Source organism: Bos mutus, chromosome 21 (assembly GCF_027580195.1).
Source record: "Bos mutus isolate GX-2022 chromosome 21, NWIPB_WYAK_1.1, whole genome shotgun sequence".
Lineage (NCBI taxonomy): Eukaryota > Metazoa > Chordata > Mammalia > Artiodactyla > Bovidae > Bos > Bos mutus.
Genome location: NC_091637.1, coordinates 57,795,613 through 57,819,955, shown reverse-complemented (window position 1 = coordinate 57,819,955; position 24,343 = coordinate 57,795,613). Strand labels below are relative to the sequence as shown.

Genomic DNA, 24,343 nt, shown 5'->3' with positions numbered 1-24,343 from the left:
CTAGGCTGAGGGGCTTTAGTAGTTGTGGTTCCTGGGCTCTAGAGCACAGGCTGGTTGTGGGGCATGGGCTTAGTTGCCCCGTGGCATGTGGGGCACTGATTTTCCTGGACCAGGGATAGGACCCATGTCTCCTGCATTGGCAGGCAGATTCTTCACTATTGAGCCACCAGAAACCCCCTGTTTTATAGGATGTCTTCCCAGCATCACCAGTGACGTGGAGGAGACTGTGAAGTCAGCTTCTGAGTGACAGCTGTCAGGACGGCAGAGGCTCTCCCATTTTCCAGATGAGAGCAGTGGAGGTACAAGCAGACTCAAGGTCCCTCAGCAGCTCCTGAGCCTTGAGAGGCCTGAGGACACTCGTCACAGGCCAAACAGACCCACTGATGTCCTTTGACATCCTGTCCTTGCCCCCTAACAGCAGATTCTTTTGTGGTGGGGTAACATGGTAAAGAGCTGGGTTTTAAAAGATAGGGCCAGGCTCCAAGGCAGTTTTGCTCTCTGACCCAATGAGGTAAAGCTCTGGCGAGGCCTGTGGTTCCTTTGGCACTTACAGCCCAGCCCAAGGACAGAACTTCCTGAGCGGCTGGACCTTTCACTCAACGAAGACACTATGGCCCCTGCTGATCCACTCACACAGACAAGCCCCATGGGACAGCAGTGTTGCTCTTTGGTGCGGGCCAGGTACCGACTATTAAGAAGCCAGGACCAAAAGTTGTTATGGAAACCATTTTAATACTAGAAAAATGTTTTTAATCAATTGCCGAGGAAGCTGTAGGGCCTGGCCTACCTCCCACAGAACCAGGGGCCCCTGGGGACCCACTCTCGGAGCCACAGCCCGTGCCCCTGCCTCCGCTCAGCATGGCAGTGTGTGTGGTCCTTTGATGACTTCCCTCTGCCTGGGAAACTGCAGAGCCACCGCCAAGGTGGCTTTTCCCCGTCTTGGGGTGTTCTGCCATGTCCCATTGGGAAGGGTCTGCGGGGGAAGCATCCCAATTGTAGGGCACCCACTACACGTCAGGTCACGTGATTATTTTCACACATAATCTTGTTTCACTTGAACCAATAATTCTGTGATATGTTGGTAATTGTCTCCATTTCACCAGTGTGGGAATTGGAACTCGGGGAGTGAAGTGACTTGGCTAAGGTCATATAACTAGTTAGTGACAAAGTCGAGATTTCGAACCCAGGCAATCTGGCTCCAGAGCCACTTTGTGCTTAAAGTAGGAACCAAAAGCGAGGACAACTCTGTTGCTAAATAGTCACACTGATTTATAAAGTTCCCTTCGGAAGGAAGGTAACACATATGCAGTTGTAAAGACAAACTCTCAAAACAACTTTCCTTCCAGCTTTTGGTCTGCAAAGAGAAGGCATCATGGGATGGGTGCATTACCCAGGAAGTGGGATCTCCGGCATGACTGGCTGCTGTAGCCAAGCAGGGTAATGTACGTGGATGAGTGGATTTCTTAATTTTGTGTTCCTTAGAGTTCCTCTGAATTCTGCCACTCCTTTCCTCCACAGCGCTTTCCCTTCAGAAGCAAGATCTGAGGGCAGATGTGAAGGGAAGAGAGCGGTGCTTTGGGTTAGGCCAGTGGTTTTGTGAAAAATGGGAGAGCAGAGGGCAAGGTCATGACAACAGCCTGCCTCTCTCGGGTGCTCTGATTCTAAACTGATAGCATCTCTCCTGGGAAGAGGGTCCCCCCCCCACCCCCCGCCACCCACAAGAGCACTGGCAGGCCTGGAAAGGCACAGACACACCCCGAAGGGAATTTCTCCAGCCTTCTGCTGAAGAGAAAGCTTCACTTTTGTGAATGCTGCACAAACTAGAAATGCAGTTAGGGAGCAGCCACTGCTGATTATACTGTGCCTGACAGCCCGGCCCGAGACCCAGGACACCTCTCATGATGGCTCAGAGCAGCCGAGATTGAGCTCGGTGTCCTTCAGTTTGGAAACAGGGATCATGACATTCACAAACCATGTAACGTGTTAGCCCACTCTGACAGTGTACTTGTCACAGTGTACTCCTCCCCAGGCCAAGGTGGGAGAGGCAGGGAGGGGGAACCCTGCACCAATTCAGAGATCAGGATCAGATTTACATTCCTGTGAAGAAGGGACAATCACTTAGCTTGAGCTCGTGGGTCCACATTCCAGCCCAGGGCAGTACGGGAACCTGGGCCCCTGCCTGCGATTAAGAGCACCCTGACACTGGTCTTCCCAAAGGCAGAAAATGGACGCAAGAGTGCCCTTTGTATACAGGGACTAGGAGCAGTCTGTTACCCAGCCCTGGCACAGTCTTGGCTGTCAGCAGACACTGCAGTCTGACACTGAAGCACCAGTAGATTCGAATAAATCCCTGCAGATTGGAACCTTTGAAGGCCTTCGATTAAGGAAGGCAATTCCACACCCCTGCATTCTCCCTTTCTTCCCAGAGGGGAAGACAGCTTGCTGGCAGTGGCCGTGGCCCAGCCAGGGCTCCTTGAGATCCTGAGGCAGCAAGGTGAGCAGGTTATTAAGGGCCAAGTCCAGATGGATGAATGAGGAGGCTGGCAGGAGCCAGGGCTCTTGGCTCCCCGGCAGCTCCCACAGTGGTGGTCTCCCACACTAACACCTGCTCATCTCCGTCTTTCCCACCTAACCTCTAGCCAGCCCGTAAGAGGGAAGGGAGAAAGAAGCCAAAGACAGCCTCAAAAGGCTTGTCTGCTCTGCTCGGCTGGAGTCTGGTTGCATGTGCTGGTCAGTGCCTCCACCTGGCTGCATCGCTAGATCCTACTTCCAAGGTGTGTTAGGGATGACGAGACAGCTTCTTGGTCCTCCAGGACTCTCGTCTTTCTCAGTGTCTGTCCAGGTGGGGCTGGTGGCAGAACCCTGCAGGGCTGCCCTCCAGAAGGCAGGCAGTCCTGGCCCTGAGGGAGGTAAGGGGCCCGACAACTTGGGCTTCATGCTGATGGCCACAGGCCCCTTTCTAGACTTTGGTATTAAAGTCTTGTTCCTCAAGTTCGGGGTGAGAAAGCACTCCATCGTGAATGTTTCGAAGTACACTGGAGATCTCCAAGTTGGCCTCAGTTCAGCATCCCACATGCACTCCAGCAGCTGACTGGACTTGATTTTTTATAGAACTGGTAAGACCTTGAGCTTGAGCTTTTCCTCCACTGCAGAGAGGCACTGCCTCCAGGGAAAATAAACCAAAGGACATTTTTTTACCCAACAACAGAATGTCAGCACTGGCAGGAACCTCCTCCAGATGGAGATTTGGACCCAGAGATGGGTAGTGACCTATGCAATGTCTCAGAACTGGAGGTAGAGCCAGTCTGGCATCCTTGCCCAGAGTTATAAAACATTAGATCCTCCATGAAAATAAATATTAAAAATATTATCACCAAGTTACCAACAGTCCATAGTGAGTAGGCCTTATTCCCAGTGCCTTTGCCCCAAAGGCGGCAACGTTCTCTAACTATAGTCTATATCGCTTAAAAAACTGAAAAGCCGTAATGTCCATTCAGAATGCAGTCCCGTTAGGTGACAGGCTCCACTGCATGGCCTAAAATTAATCAATGTTTATCGGCTGCATAAAGGATGTTGTAGTGGGATGTTTTATAGAGCAGGTACACGGAGGGGGTGGCAGCCTCGGGGAACACGTGGTGGTTCAGGGCCGTGTCCATCTCGTCCACGTACTCCACCTGCAGGGCGATGTTCAGGGCCTGGGACAGGGCCGTGATCTGGATGTGGTCACACTCCATAGCCATGGGCTCCACTTCCTGCAAAAGCCACAAGGAGAAAACAACCCAGTTGAGGATGCATGCCCAGCAGAGGACAGGTGAGAGGTCCCACCCTGGCTTTTTGCCCAGTTGCAGAGCTCAAAACCTCTGCAACTGTGCAATGGTTTCCACAACAGGCCTTGAGGCAGATGTCGACACACGCATTTTCTAGAGAAGGAAACGCAGGCTCAGTGAGGAAGGAACAGATAGAAATCACCAGAATTAAAAGGTTTGAATCTAGATCTTTTTGATTCTGGTCCCCTCGTTGTATGTCGTATGTCAGAAGAACACACCACTTTGAAGAATCTGGAGAGGAGAGCAGGAGTTTTTCAGCTTGGGCTTTCTAATGTATAAGGAACCTCAGAGCAGAAGGGGACTCTATCATAAAGGGATTTCAAGCTTACGTGCTTAAAGAGGGCTGGGCAAGCAAGTGAGCGAGTCAGTGGAGACAGGCAGAGATGGTGACAAGCTGGTTAGTGAGTCCCAGTAACTCAGGCAGCTGCCACTTAGCTCCTGCTGATTGTTGCCAGGCAAGAATAAAGCCTGGGGAGCTGGATCTTCTGATTTTTCCAGAGAAATCCAGACATCCATATAAAAACTGCACAACGTTTAAATGGTTGGCAGTCCTTTCAGGTAAACACCACACATCATAAAACATGTCCTGGAGCAAAGATGACTATGGGGTTGCTACTCTGTCATTTTGTAAACAGTCCAGTCCAAAGGCCCTTTCATGAGACAATCTGAGGCTCAGAGAGGGAAAGCGACTTGCCCAAAGCCACACAGCTCAGGCAGCTCAAGGACAACCTGTTCAGTTTTCTAATCTAATCTAATGCTCTGAATTGCCATGTAGACGTGACACCCCAGCCCCCTGGTTAGGGAATGTCGGTGTTAAGGTCTCCTAAGGAGAGAGGGATGAGAGCAGAGCCCAGGGTTGGAGGCCACATCCCAAGCCGGGACCCCGAGGACCTACATGAGCGCAGAAGTCTTTGATGTCCATCTCCTCGTCGATGAAATGTCGGAAGAAATCTGCACGGTTCCTGATGAAGGCGGAGGTCAGCAGGCGCAGGAACTGCACGATTCGGTCCGAGAAGCTCTGGTCGTTGAATACCTTCAGCAGGCTGGACACGGAGCCATCCTTCTCCACCAGCTCTACCACGCTGTAAAACTGTACCCCCGGGCCCTCAGCTGGGGGCCAGGCAAGCCCTGCCCCTCCCTCCACGAGCCTGGCTCCATGAAATTTCCACTTTGAAATCCTCAAGTTGAGGCACCAGAATCAATCCATCAGAGATCTCACCAAAGCTAAGTGATAGGGTTAGAGACACTCTGTAGTGAGTCCCTTGGCCCCAAGTCTCCCCTCCTCACTGCCGTGACTGCGATTCTTACATACAGATTCAGAAGTGAGAGTCCTCCAGCCCCGCACCGCCCTCACTAGTGGGGTCAGGGGGGTGAGGTGGGGAGGCTGGGGGAAGTTTCCAGCCTGACAGCTACCGTTCCAAAGGAGGTGCCTCCTCCCAGAGGAAGGGCAGGGCCTTGGGCTCCCTGGCCCCTCATGTCCCCACAAGCTGGAGGCAACCCTCAGTCTTCTGTCTGCTCTGCCAGCCCTGAGAAAAGCTGAGTCCCTCAGCTGTCATGCCCAGGGTTAACTCACAGCGTTGAAGAAGTTTCGGAACGTGTGCTCCTCGAAGCCAGCCACCAGGAGGTCGTTGGGGGTCTGCAGTACACGCTCTTTGAATCTGAAGGAGAAAGCCAGTGCTTTCAGGGAAAGGCAGGGGGCGCTGCTGTGACAATCAGCTGTCCTCTCACTCCCCACTCTGCCACCACACACCTGAGAGTCACTGGAGGTGGGTCGTAGACCCATTTCACAGATGAGGAAATTGAGGTACCACCCATTCCAAAATATACTGATTCTATCTTCCGAAGGTCTCTTGACTGTCCCGTGGTTCCTGGGGCATCAATACCATCTCTGGCCTGGCAACGCCCAGCCTCCCCTCCCTCCTGGTCCCCACTCCACAGGGACTGTAAGAGTGACCTGCCGCAGCCTTCTCCCTCAGGTCACAGCTTCTCAGCACCGGGGTCCCGGAAGGGCCCCTGCTGAGCTCACCAGCCACATCTCCAGTCTAGTCCACAGCCTCCCTCATGCCCTACAGCCACTCTCCCTTCGCATCTTCACCCCTTGACATCCACTGTCCCCTCGGCCAGGCCTGCTCTTCTCAGAGATGGGCTGAATGTAAAAAACATTGTTTTTTTAAAAAAAACAAGAGTATCATCTGTGCTCGTGAGGTTATCTTTGTCTGTTGTGTGTGGACGGTGGAAATACAATCTGGACTATAGGGTATGTTGCATACATCTTCCCAACTCCCTGTTCAGTGAACCCATGATGGTAGCTTGAAAAAAAAAATCATGACAAGAGGATTTAGACCACAGAAATCAACTCACACCACAGGTCAGGTCTCCCAGCCAAATGGCCATTAAACCTTTGCCAGCACTGACCTACCGCAAGATCTGGTCCAGAGACCCCACCTCTTGTCACTGCTCCCGCTGCAGACCGCCAACAGGCACAGCCCCTTCTGAGACCTGTCCTCACCCCCAGGGACAGCGAGGAGCTGCCCCAGGAGACAGAGTTCAGCAGCAGAGACGAAACACAGTCCAAGGGACTGGTCCACAGGAGGGAACACCTTCCACACAGAAGGGCCGAGTGGAGAGGCTCAGGGGGACCAGCTGGCTCGGGCCTAACTGCAGTCCAGCCCCTGGGAGGGGAGCCCAGGCTCCAGTGAGGACGCAGCAGGGGTTTTCATGAGGGACTCAAGGCACAAGGAGAAAGGCCTGGGAGGTGTAGGTGCCCGGTGGGAGGGCGAGGGGAGAAGAGGCTGGTCTGAAGCCAAATCATCTCATAATCTGGAAGGTGAGGCACTTTTACTTTTGCTGAAAGGCAGCCTGCCCCTGGCTGGGCCGGTGTCTCTAAGCCCATTTTGGCCAGGGCAAGTGTGGGAAGGAGTGTGGAGCGGGGGGCTGCAGCCCCGCTGCTAAGTCGCTCTCTGGCTTTATAAGGCTCCCCTTCTGTGCAGGGTGGGTGATGGGGACAGGTCTCCATGGCAGGCTGTGAAGGCCTCTCTGGCCACTGTTCCCGTGAGGCCGACATGCACAGCTCGGCTCCCAGCTCTCTTGCCTGCACACCCTCCCATCCCCGGCTACGTGCCCATCGCATCCCCACGCTCATTCCTCACCAGTGCCTGCGGGCCTCACAGTGCCAGCCCTGGGGTCACAGAGACACAAGGGCCCAGTCTAGTGGGGGCCAACAGTCAGGGCAGGACTCCCGCCCGGATGAGGTGAGGGAGGGGAAGGAGGACGGTGTCCAAACTTGCAGCGCAGGTCCCCTCTTGCGCAAGTCATGTAACCTATCCAAGGCTCAGTTTACTCATCTGTAAAATGGGATGACACCAGCCTGGTACTTCCCACTGGACCCCACCTGGATGGCTCCCAGGCATTTCAGACTTGGCAACCTGGAGCTCCTGATCTCCCCCAGCCTCCCTGTGTGGCAAGGGCTTCTCAGTCCTGATAACTCAGGGCAAACGCCCAGCACTCAGCCTCAACTCTCCGCTACACACCCCACTCCAGCCATGAGTGGATCCTGTGGTGTCACCTCCACTCGATCAGGCCACCTCTACGACCTCTCCTCTGGGCTCTTCAAGATCACACCCCTTGCTGCTCTCAGACGCCATCATTTGTGCGTAAGCCTGGTTTTTCCTGCACACAGCAGCCTGCACGTCAGGCCTTTTGCTCTGCCAAACCCTCTGTGGCTCTATCTCATTCAGGCCAACATCCGAGGTCCACGAGGCCCATGAGGCCCTACCCCACCGGCCCCCGCTATGTCTCCAACCCCTACTTAAAACTGTAGCCCCTAGCCCTGGACAACCTGGCTGCCTTTCCTGCCTGATTTTTTTCCCACAACGCTTCCCACCATCTGACACAGCAAGTTCTGTCCGTATCTACTGTCCCTCGTTCCCAGTTAGGATGCGAGCTCGACAGGCAGAGCGCTTTGTCTCTCCTGTTTGCTGCTGCATCCCCGGGGCCCACAACACAGTCGGCATGTGGCACCCACTTGGGTGATGGCTGCAGGGAGCAAGGGTGCCCCAGAAGGAGGGTAGAGTAGAAACCCGCTCAGCAGAGGAGTTCTGGCACCAGGATGCACGAATCAACCCCATGTGCTCTGTGACCCGTGGCCACTCTGCACTCTTCCCTGGTGTGTGTGCAGGAGGGCATCTGATGAAGCCTGAGATCTTCATCAATCCTCTAAGGGCTGTGAGACTTCCAAGGTTAAGGAAGCGGGTCTCAGCATCTTGCTACTACTCCTTGTTACCCAGCAGCAGCGGCAGCTTCTCCGGGAACCTGTGAGAAATGCAGAGTCCCCGGCCCCAGCCCCACAGAACTGGAATCTGCATCTGAAAAAGATCCCAGGGGGTCTGCACAAATGCTGACGTCTGAGAAGCCCCGAACTAAGCCGAACCCCAGGGGTCAAAGGGAGGATCATGTCCCAGCTGCAGGACAGAGGGGCCTAGGACGGCATCGACTCCAGATCCAGGCTGACCAGGTAGACGCCTGGGTTACACACACTCACATCCAAGGTCAGCTGAAGCGAGCCAGAACAACGGGCAATGCTTCTTTGTTTTCTCCTTGGAATGAGGCTTCAAGAACGCACCCAAGGCAAAACTCACTTCACCCAGGCACACTCAGATCAGAGAGTTGAAAGTGCCCACTAGGTCATTTGTCCCATCCCCAGCCGGCCCCTTGGCTGCTCTCATTTCCACCACGAGGGCCGCTGGGCATCCCCTCAATGTCAACGCCGCCCCTCATTCCCTGGGCTAAGCAGGCTGCACTGAGGTCAAACCCTCAGGGAGGTTCAGGGCTGATCGACGCAGCAGAAACATAGCCTGCCCAGCATCCCTCACACAGCACTCACTTGAGGATCTCCCTGCTCTTGCCCAGCAGAGACTCCAGGTAGGAGTAGCCCAAGGCCCGGTAGAAGCAGTTCCCATCCCCCTTGGTCTTGCGGATGGCGGTGAACCTTTTGCTGAGTTCCTGCGGAGGACAGAGGAAATGTGGGCGTCCGTACCAATGGCACCCCCGTCAAAGTCCTGTCAGGGGTGGGGTCCCGCCTCCCCCACGCAACATCTGCTCTCAGACTGGAGGCCCTCCACGGTGTCCCAACTCTCATCCCACAAAAATAAAAATACGTGGAGTGCGACCTGCCTGAGGCACTGTGAACGGGGAGCCATGCCCCGCTCTGAAGAGCCTACAGGCTAGGGGGACGATGGACAGCTAGACGACTGTCACAGGAAGACAGGGGATGCACCGGGGGGCGGAGCAGTGGCATCTACACCAGACTTCAGCAGTCCAGGAAGACTTCCTGGAGGAATGGCACCGAGGGAAGTGGTGTGCCTGGTGGGGGCAGCGAGGGTGCATGTGGCTGTGAGGTGGGCCAGGGGCTGCACAGGCAGTAGGAAAGGCCTCCCCGGACATCGCCAAGCAGTCTGGCCAGTCCTCCAAAAGAGGTGTGGCGTCCCCACGGCACCCCCTCCAGTTCTGCTCTGAGCTGTCAGCTTCCGCCCCGGCTGCCTCCCGGGCCTGCCTACAAGTCAGGATTCTGATGGCCCAGTGTGGTTTCCAAGGGGTCAGGGAGTCCCTGCTCCCACCAGGGTGGTGCTGACGGCTCCCCAGAGGCAGGCTGTAGGGAGGGGTGTACTCCCTGGAAAGCCAGCTCATCTCCCAAAGGCTGAGATATGCAGCCCAGCTCTCACTCCTGCCCCAGGAAGGGCTCCCGGCGGCCACAGGAGACAGTCCTGCCCAAGTGCAGGTGACCAGAGGGCAGTAGGGGCACACCCAGATTCCTCCTAGTCCTGTGACCGTTCCTGCATCCTTCAGCCATCTGCCCTTTGTCAGAGTCCAGCCAGAGTGGGCCTTCTCACCACAGAGCTGCTCACAGAGTGGTTACAAATACTACTTTTATGAGCTCAGGCTGCCTGGCCCAAATGCCAGCTCCTCCACGCATGTGCGGTAGAATCATGGGCCAGCCATTTAATTTCTGTAACTTGGTTCCCTCAGCTGTGAAATGTGGGTAATAAAAGTTCTGACCTTGCAATGCTGTAATGAGGTCAAAAACTGCTGGGTTTTTTTGTTGTTGTTGTTGTTGCAACTAAAGGATTTCTCACTAAGGTAAATGCGTCCAACATTGCATTATTCTGGGAGCCCTCTAATTTGTCCAGGAACCTGGTCCAAACGCAAAGCCTTTTTACCTTCAAAGTGGTACCTTTGTCTCTGCTCCCAACTCCAGCCCATTTCATCTAGGCTCCCCTCCTCCTGACCCTCTGCCTTACCTGGATTTTCCTCTGGTAGATCCTGTTTTCAGGATGATCCCGAAGAATTGATAGAATGTCACATTTTTCTGATATTAGGTTGAAAGATGTTTCACTCTGAAAGACAGAAAAAGGAGCAAAGCTGTGACCATTTCAAAAGCAACCGCAGGACTTTCATCAATAGAAAGCCCACGACCTGCTGGTTGCAGGACGCAGTGAATGTTGCCTTCCCTGGACAGAAGCACCTGCGAGTATGTGACTGGCAGCCCAGAAGCCAGGCTCCCCGGCAGGAGTCAGGGTCAGCCCCATCGTGAGAGGCGTATCATCTTGTAAGTCCTTTTGTTTTAAATTGTTTGGAAATATTTATTTAGTTGGTTGGGCTGGGTCTCAGTTGCAACATGCGAACTCTTAGTTGTGGTACTTGGGGTCTAGTTTCCTGACCAGGGATCGAACGTGGAACGCTGGCATTGGCAGTGCAGAGTCTTAGCCCCGGGACCACCGGGGAAGTCCCTCATCTTGTAATTTCTGAACTGACTCATTTTATAGACTGTAATACATCAGTGCACAAAAATAAATGCAGCATGGTTTAAAGACTTAAATGCAACACCCGAAACCATTAAACTTCTAGAGGAAACCATAGGCAGTATGCTGTTTGACGTTGGTCTTGGTCGTATTTTTGGGGGATCTGTCTCCTCAGGCAGGGAAAACTCAAACAGAAACAAACACATGGAACTACATTAAAACAAAAAGCTTTTCATCCAGGAATCTATTTCCTGTCTGTGTAAACTTGCCTCTTCTGAACATTTCATACAAATGGAATCATACGATTGGTCTTCTATGACTGATTTCTTTCACTTAACATAATGTATTTAAGATGCATCCATGTTGTAGCACGTAGCAGTACTTTTTTCCTTTTTGTTGTCAGATAATATTCTATGGTATGAGTATACCATATTTTGTTCCATTTGTCAGTTGATGGATTTTGGGGTTGTTTCCACTTTGGGGCTATTATGAATAAAGTTACGATGAATATTCCTGTTTAGAAAAAAAAGCTTTTGCACAGCAAAGAAACTTTCAACAAAAGGAAAAGGCCACTTACTGAAAAGGAGAAGATATTTGGAAATGATATATCTGAATAAGGAGTTAATATCCAAAATATATAAAGAATTCATACAACTCAACATCAAAGATACAAACAACCCAATTAAAAAATGGGCAGAGGATCTGCACAGATATTTTTCAAAAGAAGACATGGATGGCCAACAGGTCCATGAGAAGATTTTCAACACCGATAACCATCAGGGAATCAAAACCACAATGAGGTATCACCTCACCTCTGTTAGAATGGCTGTTATCAAAAAGACAACAAATGACAAGGTTGGTGGGGCTTCCCTTGTGGCTCAGCTGGTATAGAATCTTCCTGCAATGCAGGAGACCTGGGTTAGATCCCTGGGTTGAGAAGATCCCTCGAAGAAGGGAATGGCTACCCACTCCAGTATCCTGGCCTGGAGAATTCCACGGACCGTACAGTCCACGGGGTCGCAAAAAGTTGGACACAACTGAGCAACTTTCACTTTCTAACAAGGTTGGTGAGAATGTGAGGAAAAGGGAACCCTGGGTGCACTGCTGATGGAAGTATAAACTGGTATAGTCACAGACATCCTGGAATGTGAAGTCAAGTGGGCCTTAGAAAGCATCACTACAAACAAAGCTAGTGGAGGTGATGGAATTCCAGTTAAGCTATTTCAAATCCTGAAAGATGATGCTGTGAAAGTGCTGCACTCAATATGCCAGCAAATGTGGAAAACTCAGCAGTGGCCACAGGACTGGAAAAGGTCAGTTTTCATTCCAGTCCCAAAGAAAGGCAATGCCAAAGAATGCTCAAACTACCGCACAATTGCACTCATCTCACACGCTAGTAAAGTAATGCTCAAAATTCTCCAAGCTAGGCTTCAGCAATATGTGAACCGTGAACTTCCTGATGTTCAAACTGATTTTAGAAAAGGCAGAGGAACCAGAGATCAAATTGCCAACATCTGCTGGATCATAGAAAAAGCAAGAGAGTTCCAGAAAAACATCTATTTCTGCTTTATTGACTATGCCAAAGCCTTTGACTGTGTGGATCACAATAAACTGTGGAAAATGCTGAGAGATGGGAATACCAGACCACTTGATCTGCCTCTTGAGAAATTTGTATGCAGGTCAGGAAGCAACAGTTAGAACTGGACATGGAACAACAGACTGGTTCCAAATAGGAAAAGGAGTTCGTCAAGGCTGTATATTGTCACCCTGTTTATTTAACTTATATGTAGAGTACATCATGAGAAATGCTGGACTGGAAGAAACACAAACTGGAATCAAGATTGCCGGGAGAAATATCAATAACCTCAGATATGCAGATGACACCACCCTTATGGCAGAAAGTGAAGAGGAACTCAAAAGCCTCTTGATGAAAGTGAAAGTGGAGAGTGAAAAAGTTGGCTTAAAGCTCAACATTCAGAAAACGAAGATCATGGCATCCCGTCCCACCACTTCATGGGAAATAGATGGGGAAACAGTGGAAACAGCGTCAGACTTTATTTTTCTGGGCTCCAAAATCACTACAGATGGTGACTGCAGCCATGAAATTAAAGATGCTTACTCCTTGGAAGGAAAGTTATGACCAACCTAGATAGCATATTCAAAAGCAGAGACATTACTTTGCCAACAAAGGTTCATCTAGTCAAGGCTATGGTTTTTCCAGTGGTCATGTATGGATGTGAGAGTTGGACTGTGAAGAAGGCTGAGTGCCGAAGAATTGATGCTTTTGAACTGTGGTGTTGGAGAAGACTCTTGAGAGTCCCTTGGACTGCAAGGAGGTCCAACCAGTCCATTCTGAAGGAGATCAGCCCTGGGATTTCTTTGGAAGGAATGATGCTAAAGCTGAAACTCCAGTACTTTGGCCACCTCATGCGAAGAGTTGACTCATTGGAAAAGACTCTGATGCTGGGAGGGATTGGGGGCAGGAGGAGAAGGGGACGACAGAGGATGAGATGGCTGGATGGCATCACTGACTCGATAGATGTGAGTCCCCGTGAACTCTGGGAGTTGGTGATGGACAGGGAGGCCTGGCACTCTGCGATTCATGGAGTCGCAAAGAGTCGGACATGACTGAGCGACTGATCTGATCTGATCTGATCTGATAGTCATTAAGGAAAACAGTGTGGAGATTCCTCAAATTCAAACTGAACTATCATATGTTATTCCATTTCAGGGTATGTATCCAAAGAAAACAAGAGCACTTATTAGGAAAGATACAGGCATCCCTATGTTCACTGAAGCACTGTGTACAATAGCCAAGATGTGGAAGCAATCTAAGTGCCCACAATAGATGAATGGATAAAGATGTGGTGTATAATATGCAATGGAAAATTATTCAGTCACAAAAAAGAATGAAATATTTCTCTTTGCACCAACATGGGTGGACCTAGAGACCATCACACTGAGGAAGTTAAAATAGTGAAAGGCAATATTACATGATACCACTTGCAACGTGGAATCTAAAGAAATGAACAAACATAACAAAACAAAAACAGGGTCACAGATGCAGAGAACGAACAGGTGTTTGCCAGAGGGGAGGGGGTTGGGGGGAGGAGAGAAACAGGTGAGTGCGATTAAGAGGTACAAAACAGAAGAGATGAGCCACGGTATGAGGTATACAGTGAGTGGAGTATACTCAATAATTATGTAGTATCTTTAGTGACAATAACTAAACTTACCATGGTGATCATCTTGAAGCATAGAGAACTAGTGAATCACCATGTGGGGTAACAGGAGCTAACATAGAGCTGTAGGTCAATTATACTCCAAAAACAAACTCAGAGAGACAGAGATCAGATGTGTGGTTACCCGAGGCAGGGGTGGGGTCACAGGGAACTGGAGGAAGGTGGTCAAAAGGTTCCAGTTACAAACTTCCAGTTGTAAGATAAATAAGTACCGGGGACGTAATGTACAACATGATAAATATAATCAACAGTAGTATATTAACATTTTTAAGAGAGTATAATGGCACCCCACTCCAGCACTTTTGCCGGGAGAATTCCACGGACAGAGGAGCCTACAGTCCATGGGGTTGCAAAGAGTCAGACATGGACTGAGCAACTAACACAAGAGAGGAAGTCCTAAGCATTCTCATCAGAGCAAAAATCTTTTCTATTTTTTAAATTTTGTGTCTTTACAAAGATGAGGGATGCTCGCTAAACATGCAGTCACTGCATGATGTACGTGAATCAAATCTCTGCGCTGTATACCTTAAACTCAACGCAGTGCTGGATGTCAATAACACTGGAAGAAAAAAGAATATAGTAACTGAAGTCTATGAGCCTCCATACTGTAAGGAGGCTCCATACTCCCTTTGTCTTCTCCTGACCTTCCTGTCTCACTCATTCATTCCTTCTTCTATTCATCCAACTATACCCAACCAGTCTGCACCAAGCTCTGTGTTTGTTGTTCAGTCGCTCAGTGGTGTTGGAGCTGGAAACACAGAGGATAGACCGTCTAGCACCACCTACTGGTGAAAGTTTATATCGCAGCCCAGCTCTGAGTGGAGGCCAGTTTCCACCCAGAGAGAGAAATCAGGGCCTCTAGACGTGGGGGCTTGGTGCGAGGCCGTCTATGGCGTCACACAGAGTCGGACACGACTGAAGCGACTTAGCAGCAGCAGCAGCAGCAGCAGAGGGTGGAGACGGAGAAGGCAATGGCACCCCACTCCAGTATTCTTGCCTGGAAAATCCCATGTACCGCAGAGCCTGGTAGGCTGCAGTCCATGGGGTCGCTAAGAGTCGGACACGACTGAGCGACTTCACTTTCACTTTTCACTTTCATGCCTTGGAGAAGGAAATGGCAACCCACTCCAGTGTTCTTGCCTGGAGAATCCCAGGGACGGGGGCGCCTGGTGGGCTTCTGTCTATGGGGTCGCACAGAGTCGGCCACGACTGAAGCGACTTAGCAGCAGCAGCAGAGGGTGGAGAAGTCATCTAATGGCAAAAGGAAGACCCAGGGCCAGGGGAAGGGTAGGACACATCTAACAGCTAATCTCCCACAGGCTTGTCTCTGCCTCATGTTTTTCCTGCTCACATGAGGGTTCAGGGCAGTGGGAGCTGCACCCCTGTCTCCAACCCTCACCCCCCACCCTGGGAAAGGCTCTGATTTCATCAGGAATATAATGTTAAAATATAATGTGAAAGCCACTTGTGTGTGTAGTTGAAACAAGTAGCCTTGATGAGAACCTACTGTATGGCTCAGGGAACTCTGCTCAATGCTCTGTGGTGGCCTAAAAGGGAAGGACTTTTTTTTTTTTTTTTAAAGGGTAATATATGTATAGTCATGAAACAGAAGTAGATTTTTTTTCTGGAATTCCCTTGCTTTCTCCATGGTCCAGTGTATGTTGACAATTTGACCTCTGGTTCCTCTGCCTTTTCTAAACCCAGCTTGTACATCTGGAAGCTCTCAGTTCCTATGCCAATGAAGCCTAGCTTAAGGATTTTGAGCATAACCTTACTAGCGTGTGAAATGAGCACAGCTTGTACAGTGGCTTGGACAGTCTTTGGCACTGCCAAAGAATAAGTCCCATTATTTACCCACCTACCTCAGTAAAAAAAAAAAGTCTTGTTTTTTACACACAGCTGACTTAAAATGATGGCTTGGGTCTTTTTAAATGATGGATGATGACAAAGGAGCACAGCTGTATTGAACACTGCTCGCACTTGGACTGCCCCCCCCCCAATAATACCCAACATATGGTGAGGGAAGAGCACAAACTCAGTTCTATTTGATGAGCAGTTTGAGACAATGTCACTGGCAGAGTGGAAAGCAGTATAAAGAATGAATCCTAAATACAGAGCGACAAGAACTGGGTTGGCCAAAAACTTCATTTGAGTTTTTATAACATCGTATGGAAACACCTGAACGAACTTTTTGGCCAACCCAATATTGCAGATAGTAGAAAACTGCCAGTCAAAATGAGAACGTGAAAGGTGGGTCAGGAAGGCGACCCACAGGCCTCACACCAGGGAAGCCTACCTAGGCTTTCCACTCGCCACAGTCGTATCATTTTTGCAAAGTAAATAGCAAATTTACTTAGGCTATTTAAAACAGTCAATTTAAAAGGAAAACATTAAACAGCAGTTTGGGGGTGGGGAGGGGCTCACACTTGGGGTTCAAGAGACCCACCGTCAGCCCCAGGCGTTTTATTCCCTGTTCCCATCCTGCCACCCCCCACCCTTTGTAGGTATTCCCTATGTCTTTCAATATGTCTTTTAAAAATACCAAGTTGTTTTATGTAAGCATGCGTTTTAAATGTGCAACAAATTATTCTATAGGTATCGTGGCATTTTCTCTTCACTCAATACTACTTAAGATCCATCCTTTTTGACAAATGGCTCTCAGGTTGGTTGCCCTGCCCAGCAGTGGAGCCTTGAGTTGGCTCCAGCGCCCCCTCGTGGTCCCGGGTGTGTTTACAGGGCCACTGGGAGGGGTGAGTGAGTTTCTACTTTGGCACTTTGGGAGTCCCCGCCTGGCACGTCCAGAGTGACTCAAGTCAGCCCAGGTGGCCTCCGCCCCACTTCCCATAAGCATGGCCCTGGTCACATGGCTGGAAGAACAGCCTCAGCTCACTGGCCCATTAACCAGGTACAATACTCTGCATTTGACCTTGGCTGACTGTAATTGGTGGTTTTTTAAATCATGGCCGAAAATTTCCAGGGTGTTATGGGACGGGGACTGGCCTCGCCTGACAATGTTGCGTCAGACCTCATCAGGTCACTTAAAAAGATTTTAGCCTTTAGCTGCTGATTTGCAAACAGGTGCTAATGAATTAGGTCAGGCAGATAGCACCTCTACTCTGAAACAGTTTTGAGCTGCCAAGTGGAAGAATGTATTTCAAAGTGGAGAAGGATGTTTCTCTAATCACTGACTCCTCCCCAGAGACCCCGGGAACTAACCAGATGCACTACAATGGGGGCTTGGTGTTCAGACCAGATCTGAGTCCTTGTAGGGGTCCTCTCACCTCCTACATTCGGAGACTATAGAACCAGCACGTCACCACCTACTGGGGTCCTGCTGACCCTGCCCTTGATCCCCACCCCACGTCCAGACACCGCCCACCTCCAAATGGAGGGAAGGCAAGTTCCCCCCTACTTCCCTCCGTTTTCTCGCCAAAGCCTCTACACATCTACAACCTGTCCACATAGCCCCAAGAGTTCCTCAACCAGCCTGAGACCAACGAAAAACCAGGTTGACCCCAGCCCTCCACCTCTACCCTCATCCATGGATCCTGCCCCACAGAGGCGGCATTTGAAGTCCCGAAGGCTTCCGGTAAAGATGTGACCCGCCAGGGCCCAAGGGAGGGCGCACTGCCAGCGCGATGTCAGAACTCGTGCCCCACAGCTGCTGCCTGCCCCCTCCCGGCCCATGGGAACCCCATGCGCCCAGCACTGTGAGAGTGCCCCCAGGGACCCCCCAGGAGATAATGGGGTGACAAGGAGCTGCGGGGCAGGGAGGGGCCAGGCTGAAAGACTGGGCTCTGGCAGCTCGGGCCCACAGACCTTAAGGCTCTGACCCACAACACGTGTGACCCACGCCCACCCCCTGCCCCTCCGGTGAGTTCTCCATGGGCCCCTCCTGGAGCAGGCACCGCTCGGGGTTGGAAGCCAGCCCCGGTGAGCTTTCAGGAGAGGCGACACGAAGCTCCACGCGGACGCGGTCCTTGTCACTTCTGTCGCCGTAGTCCTAGAACAGCTGCTGGTCCCCAGCAGGCACGGAGTACCCGCTGGTTGATGCGTCACCTTTGCTGGGAGGTCACCGTATGCCAGGTGCTGGGGATAATCTCACTTAAGCCTCACGGTAGCTCTGTTCTACACGTAGAAACCAAAGCCCAGAGAGGTCAAGCTGTTGGCCCCAAGTCACACAGTGAAGCGATCCCGGAAGAAACTGGACCCTGGCCCCCCAGCACATTAAAGGTATTCCACAGACCTGGTGCCTTTCTGGCTCTCTCCCCCTCCACGAAGAGAGCCCACCTGGCCCTCAGCTGTGCTCTGTCGTCACTTCCTGATGGCTCCTTAATAGCCAAGCCTCAGGCTCACGCCTCTACCTACAATCTCCGCCCCCCCCCAACCCATGACATACCCCGCGGTGCCTCTGTGGGCACCCCCGGCCCAGGCTCTGAGGTCCTGGTGGGCCTCTCTTGGGTCCACCCTGAGGCCTGGTGGGCAAGGCCGGCCCTTGGCCTGCCTGACCTTCCTCTGAGGCTGCTCTGCTGGCAGGGCTGACCCCGGGTCGTGAGTCAGCCTTGTTAACCAGGCCCAGCCTCCCAGAAGCCACAACTCAGTGCGTGGTCTGACTTCAAGCTACCAACTCCTCCACGGCAGGGGCCAGAGCCTGCAGCCTCACCACCAGTGGGGCAGGACCCAGAATGCAGTCCGCCGCCCCTCTCAGAAGGTCCCTATCATTTCTAGAGGCTCCCCCGTGGCTCCAAACCTGGCCTTGCCTGCCTACCGCTGGGGTCTCCATAGCGGGCTGTTTGCAGGGGCTGGAAGGAAATGCCTTTTTATCTGATTTTTATTGGAGTCTGGTTGCTTTACAATGTTGTGTTAGTTTCTGCTGAACAACAAAGTGAATCAGCCACATGTATACATATCGCCCCTCCCTCCTACACCCCACCCCACCCCCCTACCCCCCGCAGGTCATCACAGAGCACCGAGCGGAGCTCCCTGCGCTAAACAGCAGCTTCCCACTAGCTATCTGTTTTACATATGGTAGCGTATATATGTCATTTCTATTCCCCCAATTTGCTCCACCCTCCCAGGGCCCCCCCACCCCACCCCATGTCCACATGTTCGTTCTCTATGTCTGTGTTTCTATCCCTGCCCTGCAAATAGTTCATAAGTACCATTTTTCTAGATTCCATATATATGCGTTAATACACAACATTTGTTTTCCTCTTTCTGACTTACTTCACTCTGTATGACAGACTCTAGGTCTGTTCACATCGCTGCAAATGACCCAATTTCATTCTTTTTTATGGCTGAGTAATATTCCAGGGAATGCTGCTTTAAATGTCTACTTTAGGGTATAATGTACGATGTACCAACATATGGAATAATCGAACACTTTTACTGATGAGCGATCAAAAACATTTGGAGGCCAAAGATTTAGGGAGTGCTAGTCCTAGGGCTCTGAAGTGGCTTCTTACTGCTGCTGTAACCAATTAGTACAAACACAACGATTTAAAACAACAGGATTTATTATCTTACATTTCTGGAGGCTCAGGGGAGAACCCACTTCCTTACCTTTGTCAGTTTCTAGAAGCTTCCTGCATTTCTTGGCTTATGATCCTTTCCACCCACTGTCACACCTCCTTCTCACTCTGAGCTTCCTGCCTCTTCCTTATAAGGATCCTTGTGATCGCATCATTGGACCTCCCGGGTAATCCAGGGTGCTCTCTCCATTTCAGGACCCTAATTCACCATACCTGCAAAGCCCTTGCTGCCATGTGAGGTACCCTATTCATGGGTTTGGGGATTAGGATGTGGGTGTCTCCGGGGTGCTATTACTCAGCCTACCACTCGCATGCCTCATCTCTGCTGTTCAGCGCAGCAAACAGGGAAGACCCTACACCTGAGGCCCAATTGTCTCAGGTCAGTTATTGGCTGGCCTTGCAGACAGCCCGGATTCAGATGCTGGTCCTCTCTCATCTGACACCTGGACTCTTAGCACCCTCCTAACCGACCCTCAGACCTTCATCTCCCGCCCTGACCTCTCCCTAGAGATCCAGCCTCAAACACCACCAGCCACCAGGATGTCTGACCACGATCCCCGAATTACTGTGCCCCTAATTGCCTTCTCCCTCCACCCCTGCATCCCCTCCAGGTGTCACCAGATCTTCGAAAGCCCCCCTATCCAGATAGAACTCACACCAAAGATGCGGAAGGACTCTTCCCCTCCTCTCTTCCTGCTTCAGCTCTGCTCCTGTGTCTGGCCAGAGCTGCCACCATCTGCCCCCAGGGAGGTGGCACCAGCGTCTGCCCAGTGGACCTCCTGGCTCCCACTCCCGCTCCCACCGTCACCCACAGCACCCAGCATGGGCTCCCACAAAGCGAACCAGTTGAGGGCGAGACCTTCCCCAGGTCCCTCCAGTGGCTTCCTTCACTTGGGAAAAAACTCAACCTTTGGATGACAACCGTCATCTGGCCTTGCTCCCCTCACTCTCCTGAACTCCAGCCCCAGTGACCCTCCTTATGTTCCTCCAAAAAATGCACCCATTTCTACCGCAGGGCCTTTGCACATGCTGTTCCTGTGCACGGGCGGATTCTCTGCCTCTTTACATGTCTAATCACCTTCCTTGACCATTTTGTCTAAAGTTGCCCCTCCCCCCAACCCCTACTGCCTTAACTTGCTTTATGTCTTCAGCGGGTTCTCTAACATATATGTTCATTTGTTGACTTGCTTTCTGTCTATCTCCCTCCACAAGAATGTCAACTCCATGAGAGTAGGGACTTTGCTTGCCTGTCATGATGAGATTCCCCAGTGCCTGCCACATAGTAATGCTCCCAAAATGCAGAATGAGTGGATGAGGGAATAGATGGAAAAGCTGGTCTCTGACTCCAGCCTGGCCACTTCTGGCCCTCTGTCCACTCCACTGCCAGAGAGACCATCCAAATCAACCATCTCTTATTTGTCAAAAATACGTTATGGTCCCCTCCACCACCACATTTGCAGAATAAAACCCAAACCCCATGGCACAGCATGTGAAGCCCTTTATAGCACCTTCTGAATCCCCCAGTTTTTCTAGATTCATCTCTCCTTGCTCCATACAGACCACTCACCATTCCCAGAATATCCCACTCTTAACCATGTTTCCAGGCCTGTCCCACCCTGACTGGAATACACAATTCCCCAAATGCTTCCTGAAAACTCCTACACATCCTTCAATACCCCATTCAAAAGACCCCTTTGTGAGGCCTTCCTTGACACTCACTTCTCCCTTAGAGTGCTTGGGTTCCTGCTGTGCTCCCCAAGCCCTTAGGCTTCTTAGGTCATGACTGGTAGTTCAGGAATTGCTTGTGTCCAGTTCTGTCTTGTCTCAGGCAGTGAGTTCCTAAAAGAGGGCAGGCCCTTGTCGTTCTCATCAATGCCCAGCCCAGCGTGGGGCTGGACTAGGGACCCTACTGGGGGCTTGTTTGAAAAACCAAAGAACAAAGCACAGAAGGGCCCTGTGGGTTTGCTGTTCACATCTGACCCTCACTCTTCACTGAATGCCCTTTGAGTGAGCACGAGACCCCTCACTACCTACAACCTCCATCCGTGGCAGCCCCCAAGCCTTGTCCTCACCCAGGCCACTGCCTTCCCAAGGGCTTCTATGTCTTCTACCTGGGACCCTTCCCTAGCTCAGTGACTTTGAAATGGATACAGAAAGAAAACACTATATGTTCCAAAGGCATTCTCCTCTGCCCACCACACACACACTCACCATCATCCATACCACACAGACTCAAAAACATCACCAGTGGGCCCGGCACGGTGCCTGGCAAACAGTAGGTGCTCATTAAATGCTGAATGAACAGACGAGAACACACCATGCACTGCCTCTGCCCCCACCCTCTCCCCATGATTCCCAGAGAGATGTCTTGTTTGGCAAGTTAACCACTTCATTCCTCTCCAAGGCACTACGCCACCCGTCACAGGGCGCGGGCTGGTGCTCTGACTCTACCTGCCCTCTAACTTCTGTTCTCCTGAGTCCAGGGCAGACGGGAGGCTGGAGTCAGAGGCCTCACTGTGCACCATGAAGGCCAGAAGATCAGGCCCCAGCCCCACTGCCCTACCATGCCCTCGGCTACCCAGTGGTGACTAGAAGGCAAGCCAGCCTTGGCTCCAGGGTGGCTAAACCCATTTTTACCCCAGCCCTGGCCACTCCCTTGTGGGCAATGCAGAAACACCTCGGTGCCCTTCCAGGAGCAGCAGAGCCAGGTAAACCCTTAGGCCCTGCCTGGAAACAGGAAGTGGTGTTTCCAGGTGCTCCAGAAACCCTCAGCCACACCCAGCTGGTTTGTCCAGGACAGGCTGGCTTAGATGACCCGGCCACCCACGCCACACTCAGAACGTGTCAGACCATGACCAGGCTTTGACCCGTGTCCCAAGCCAGCGGCAGCCCGCAGCGGTCAGTGACCCATTTCCTTACTCAAACCTAGGAGGGAGGAGGCTCTAAGAACCAGGCCCCTTTGCACACCCATTTCCAGGATTCTGTTGTCAGAGGGAAAGCCATAGCCAATTATCTGAACCAAGCTCCCATGCGCATCACCTCATGTGATCCTCACAGCAGCCCATTATACAGATGTGCAAAATAGTGCTGGGGAGGGGAAGCGACCAACCAATGCCTCTTGGGTTTCCAGGGGGTGGAGGTGAGATCACCCCTCAGGGCTGTGACCACAAGCCAAGCCACCAGTCCTTATATGTTCCAGGCTCCCTGGAGCAGGGGGGTCAGAGTTGATCAGTTTTAGGCATTCATCACACCTAGTCCTCTGCAGATTGCCTGTGCCCCTGTCTCCCCTCACCCCCAAGATGGGCTGATGTAGTAATACAAACGAAAAATTCCTGGTGGCTCAGATGGTAAAGAATCTGCCTGCAATGCTGGAGACCCAGATTCGATCTCTGGGTAGGGAAGATCCCCTGGAGAAGGGAATGGCAACCCACTCCAGTATTCTTGCCGGGAGAATTCCACGAACAGAGGAGCTTGGCGTGCTGCAGTCCATGGAGTTGCAAGGAGTCGGACACGACTGAGCAACTAACACACACACACAGTAATACAAAGAGCACTGGACTGGGAATCCAAGTCCACCATGATCAGTCCCAGCCCCTCCCTGTCTGGGCCTGAGGGTCCCCACCTGCCCAAGCCCTGAGTTTGGCCTGGCTCAGAGGGTCTCCGGGACCGTTTCTGGCCCCTAATTCACGTGCCTCACAACTTGAGACAGTCTCTCCACGTGGGTCCTAACTGCAAAGACCTTCTGTTGACAAGCAGGGCGGAGAGGATGTTGGGCCACCCGTGGCAACCCCAGGTCCACTCGTGGGGCTTGGGAGTGGGGAGGTCTCTAATGGCTGAGCCCTCGGGTGGGTGCGGCCGGGAGCTGCGAACTGCGGGGCTACTAACGAAAAGGAGGCGACCCTTAGCCCTGGAGCCTCCCTGTCCCCGCCGTCGGAGCGGCACACGGGACACCAGGGGCGAACGCTCTGGGGGCGGGGATCCTGGGCGCCGGGTTGGGTTCCCGGCGCTGACCGTCCACGGGAGCCTTCCAAGAAAGGACCCGGACCCCCCGGTATTCCTGGGGGGCCCGAACGCAGCGGATTTGACACTGGGGGCTGAGCCTCGCGCCGGATCCCCAGTCCCGCGAGTGCACATGCGCCCGGGGGCGACCCCGCCTACCGCGCCCCCTTCCCACCCCTCCTTCCCCGCTTCCCCCTTAGACCACTGACCATAGTGACCGGAGCCGTCGGGCCAGGTCCCGCCCCAGCGAGGAGCGATCCGGTGCGGGAGGGCGCCGCGGGAGCCACTGGCTGGCTCCGCCGTTGGGTCGGGCGGCGGGGGCCTCGAGGGCGTGGGGACGAGCGGCGAATACACCCGACCGCTCCGCAAACCAGAGGTTAGACCTCTACTGTGTCCCAGCAAGACACACGCCCCGCGATTGACGTCTGAAGCGGGCAATCAGAAGCTGGGCCACAGGACGTCACAGAAAGTGGGTGGGACTTCACGCACCTTCAGCCTATACTTTAGGGGCCATTTGACAGGGTACCGCCTCCTTTTAAAGACACAGAAACCTCTTAACTAGCAAAGGAGTTAGCCCAACCCAGAAACACAAGTCTTCGTTTGTGAAGGCTGAAGGACTTTCGCTCAAAACTGTAAATTGAAGTCTTCTGAAAGATTGGCTGTGCTATGTGCTAAGTCACTTCTGTTGTGTCCGACTCTTTGCGACCCTATAGACTGTAGCCCGCCAGGCTCCTCTGTCCATGGGATTCTCCAGGCAAGAATACTAGAATGGTTTGCCATCGCCTTCTCCAGGGGATCTTCCTGACCCGGGGATCGAACCCAGGTCTCCTGCATTGGCAGTCAGATTCTTTGTCGGCCCTCGTTAATTCATAATAAGGTCATATAAGTATAGTTTGCTCAAGATCAGAGGACAGGTGCTTAGGGAACATGTGTTCACTAATATTAAG

The 24,343-nt window shown here is 52.1% G+C and overlaps 1 protein-coding gene across 1 annotated transcript; it reads right to left on the bottom strand.

The window, feature by feature from the left end:
• Positions 1-464: 464 nt before the first annotated feature.
• OTUB2 (OTU deubiquitinase, ubiquitin aldehyde binding 2) lies at positions 465-23,762 on the bottom strand. The gene is made up of 6 exons (XM_005896198.3): positions 23,606-23,762; positions 10,124-10,219; positions 8,710-8,828; positions 5,401-5,485; positions 4,723-4,917; positions 465-3,752 (listed from the first exon to the last, which is right to left on the bottom strand). Exons 1-6 carry the CDS (start codon positions 23,606-23,608, stop codon positions 3,546-3,548), a joined length of 705 nt encoding a protein of 234 aa, XP_005896260.1. The 5' UTR covers positions 23,609-23,762; the 3' UTR covers positions 465-3,545.
• Between the last annotated feature and the right edge of the window lie 581 nt (positions 23,763-24,343).

Bases quoted from the DNA above. Each gene is read 5' to 3' on its own strand.
- OTUB2 (XM_005896198.3), bottom strand. The intron at 8,829-10,123 runs GTAAGGCAGAGG...TGTCCTCCGCAG, and splicing joins TCTACCAGAGGAAAATCCAG to GAACTCAGCAAAAGGTTCAC. The intron at 3,753-4,722 runs GTAGGTCCTCGG...TGGCTTTTGCAG, and splicing joins TCAAAGACTTCTGCGCTCAT to GAAGTGGAGCCCATGGCTAT.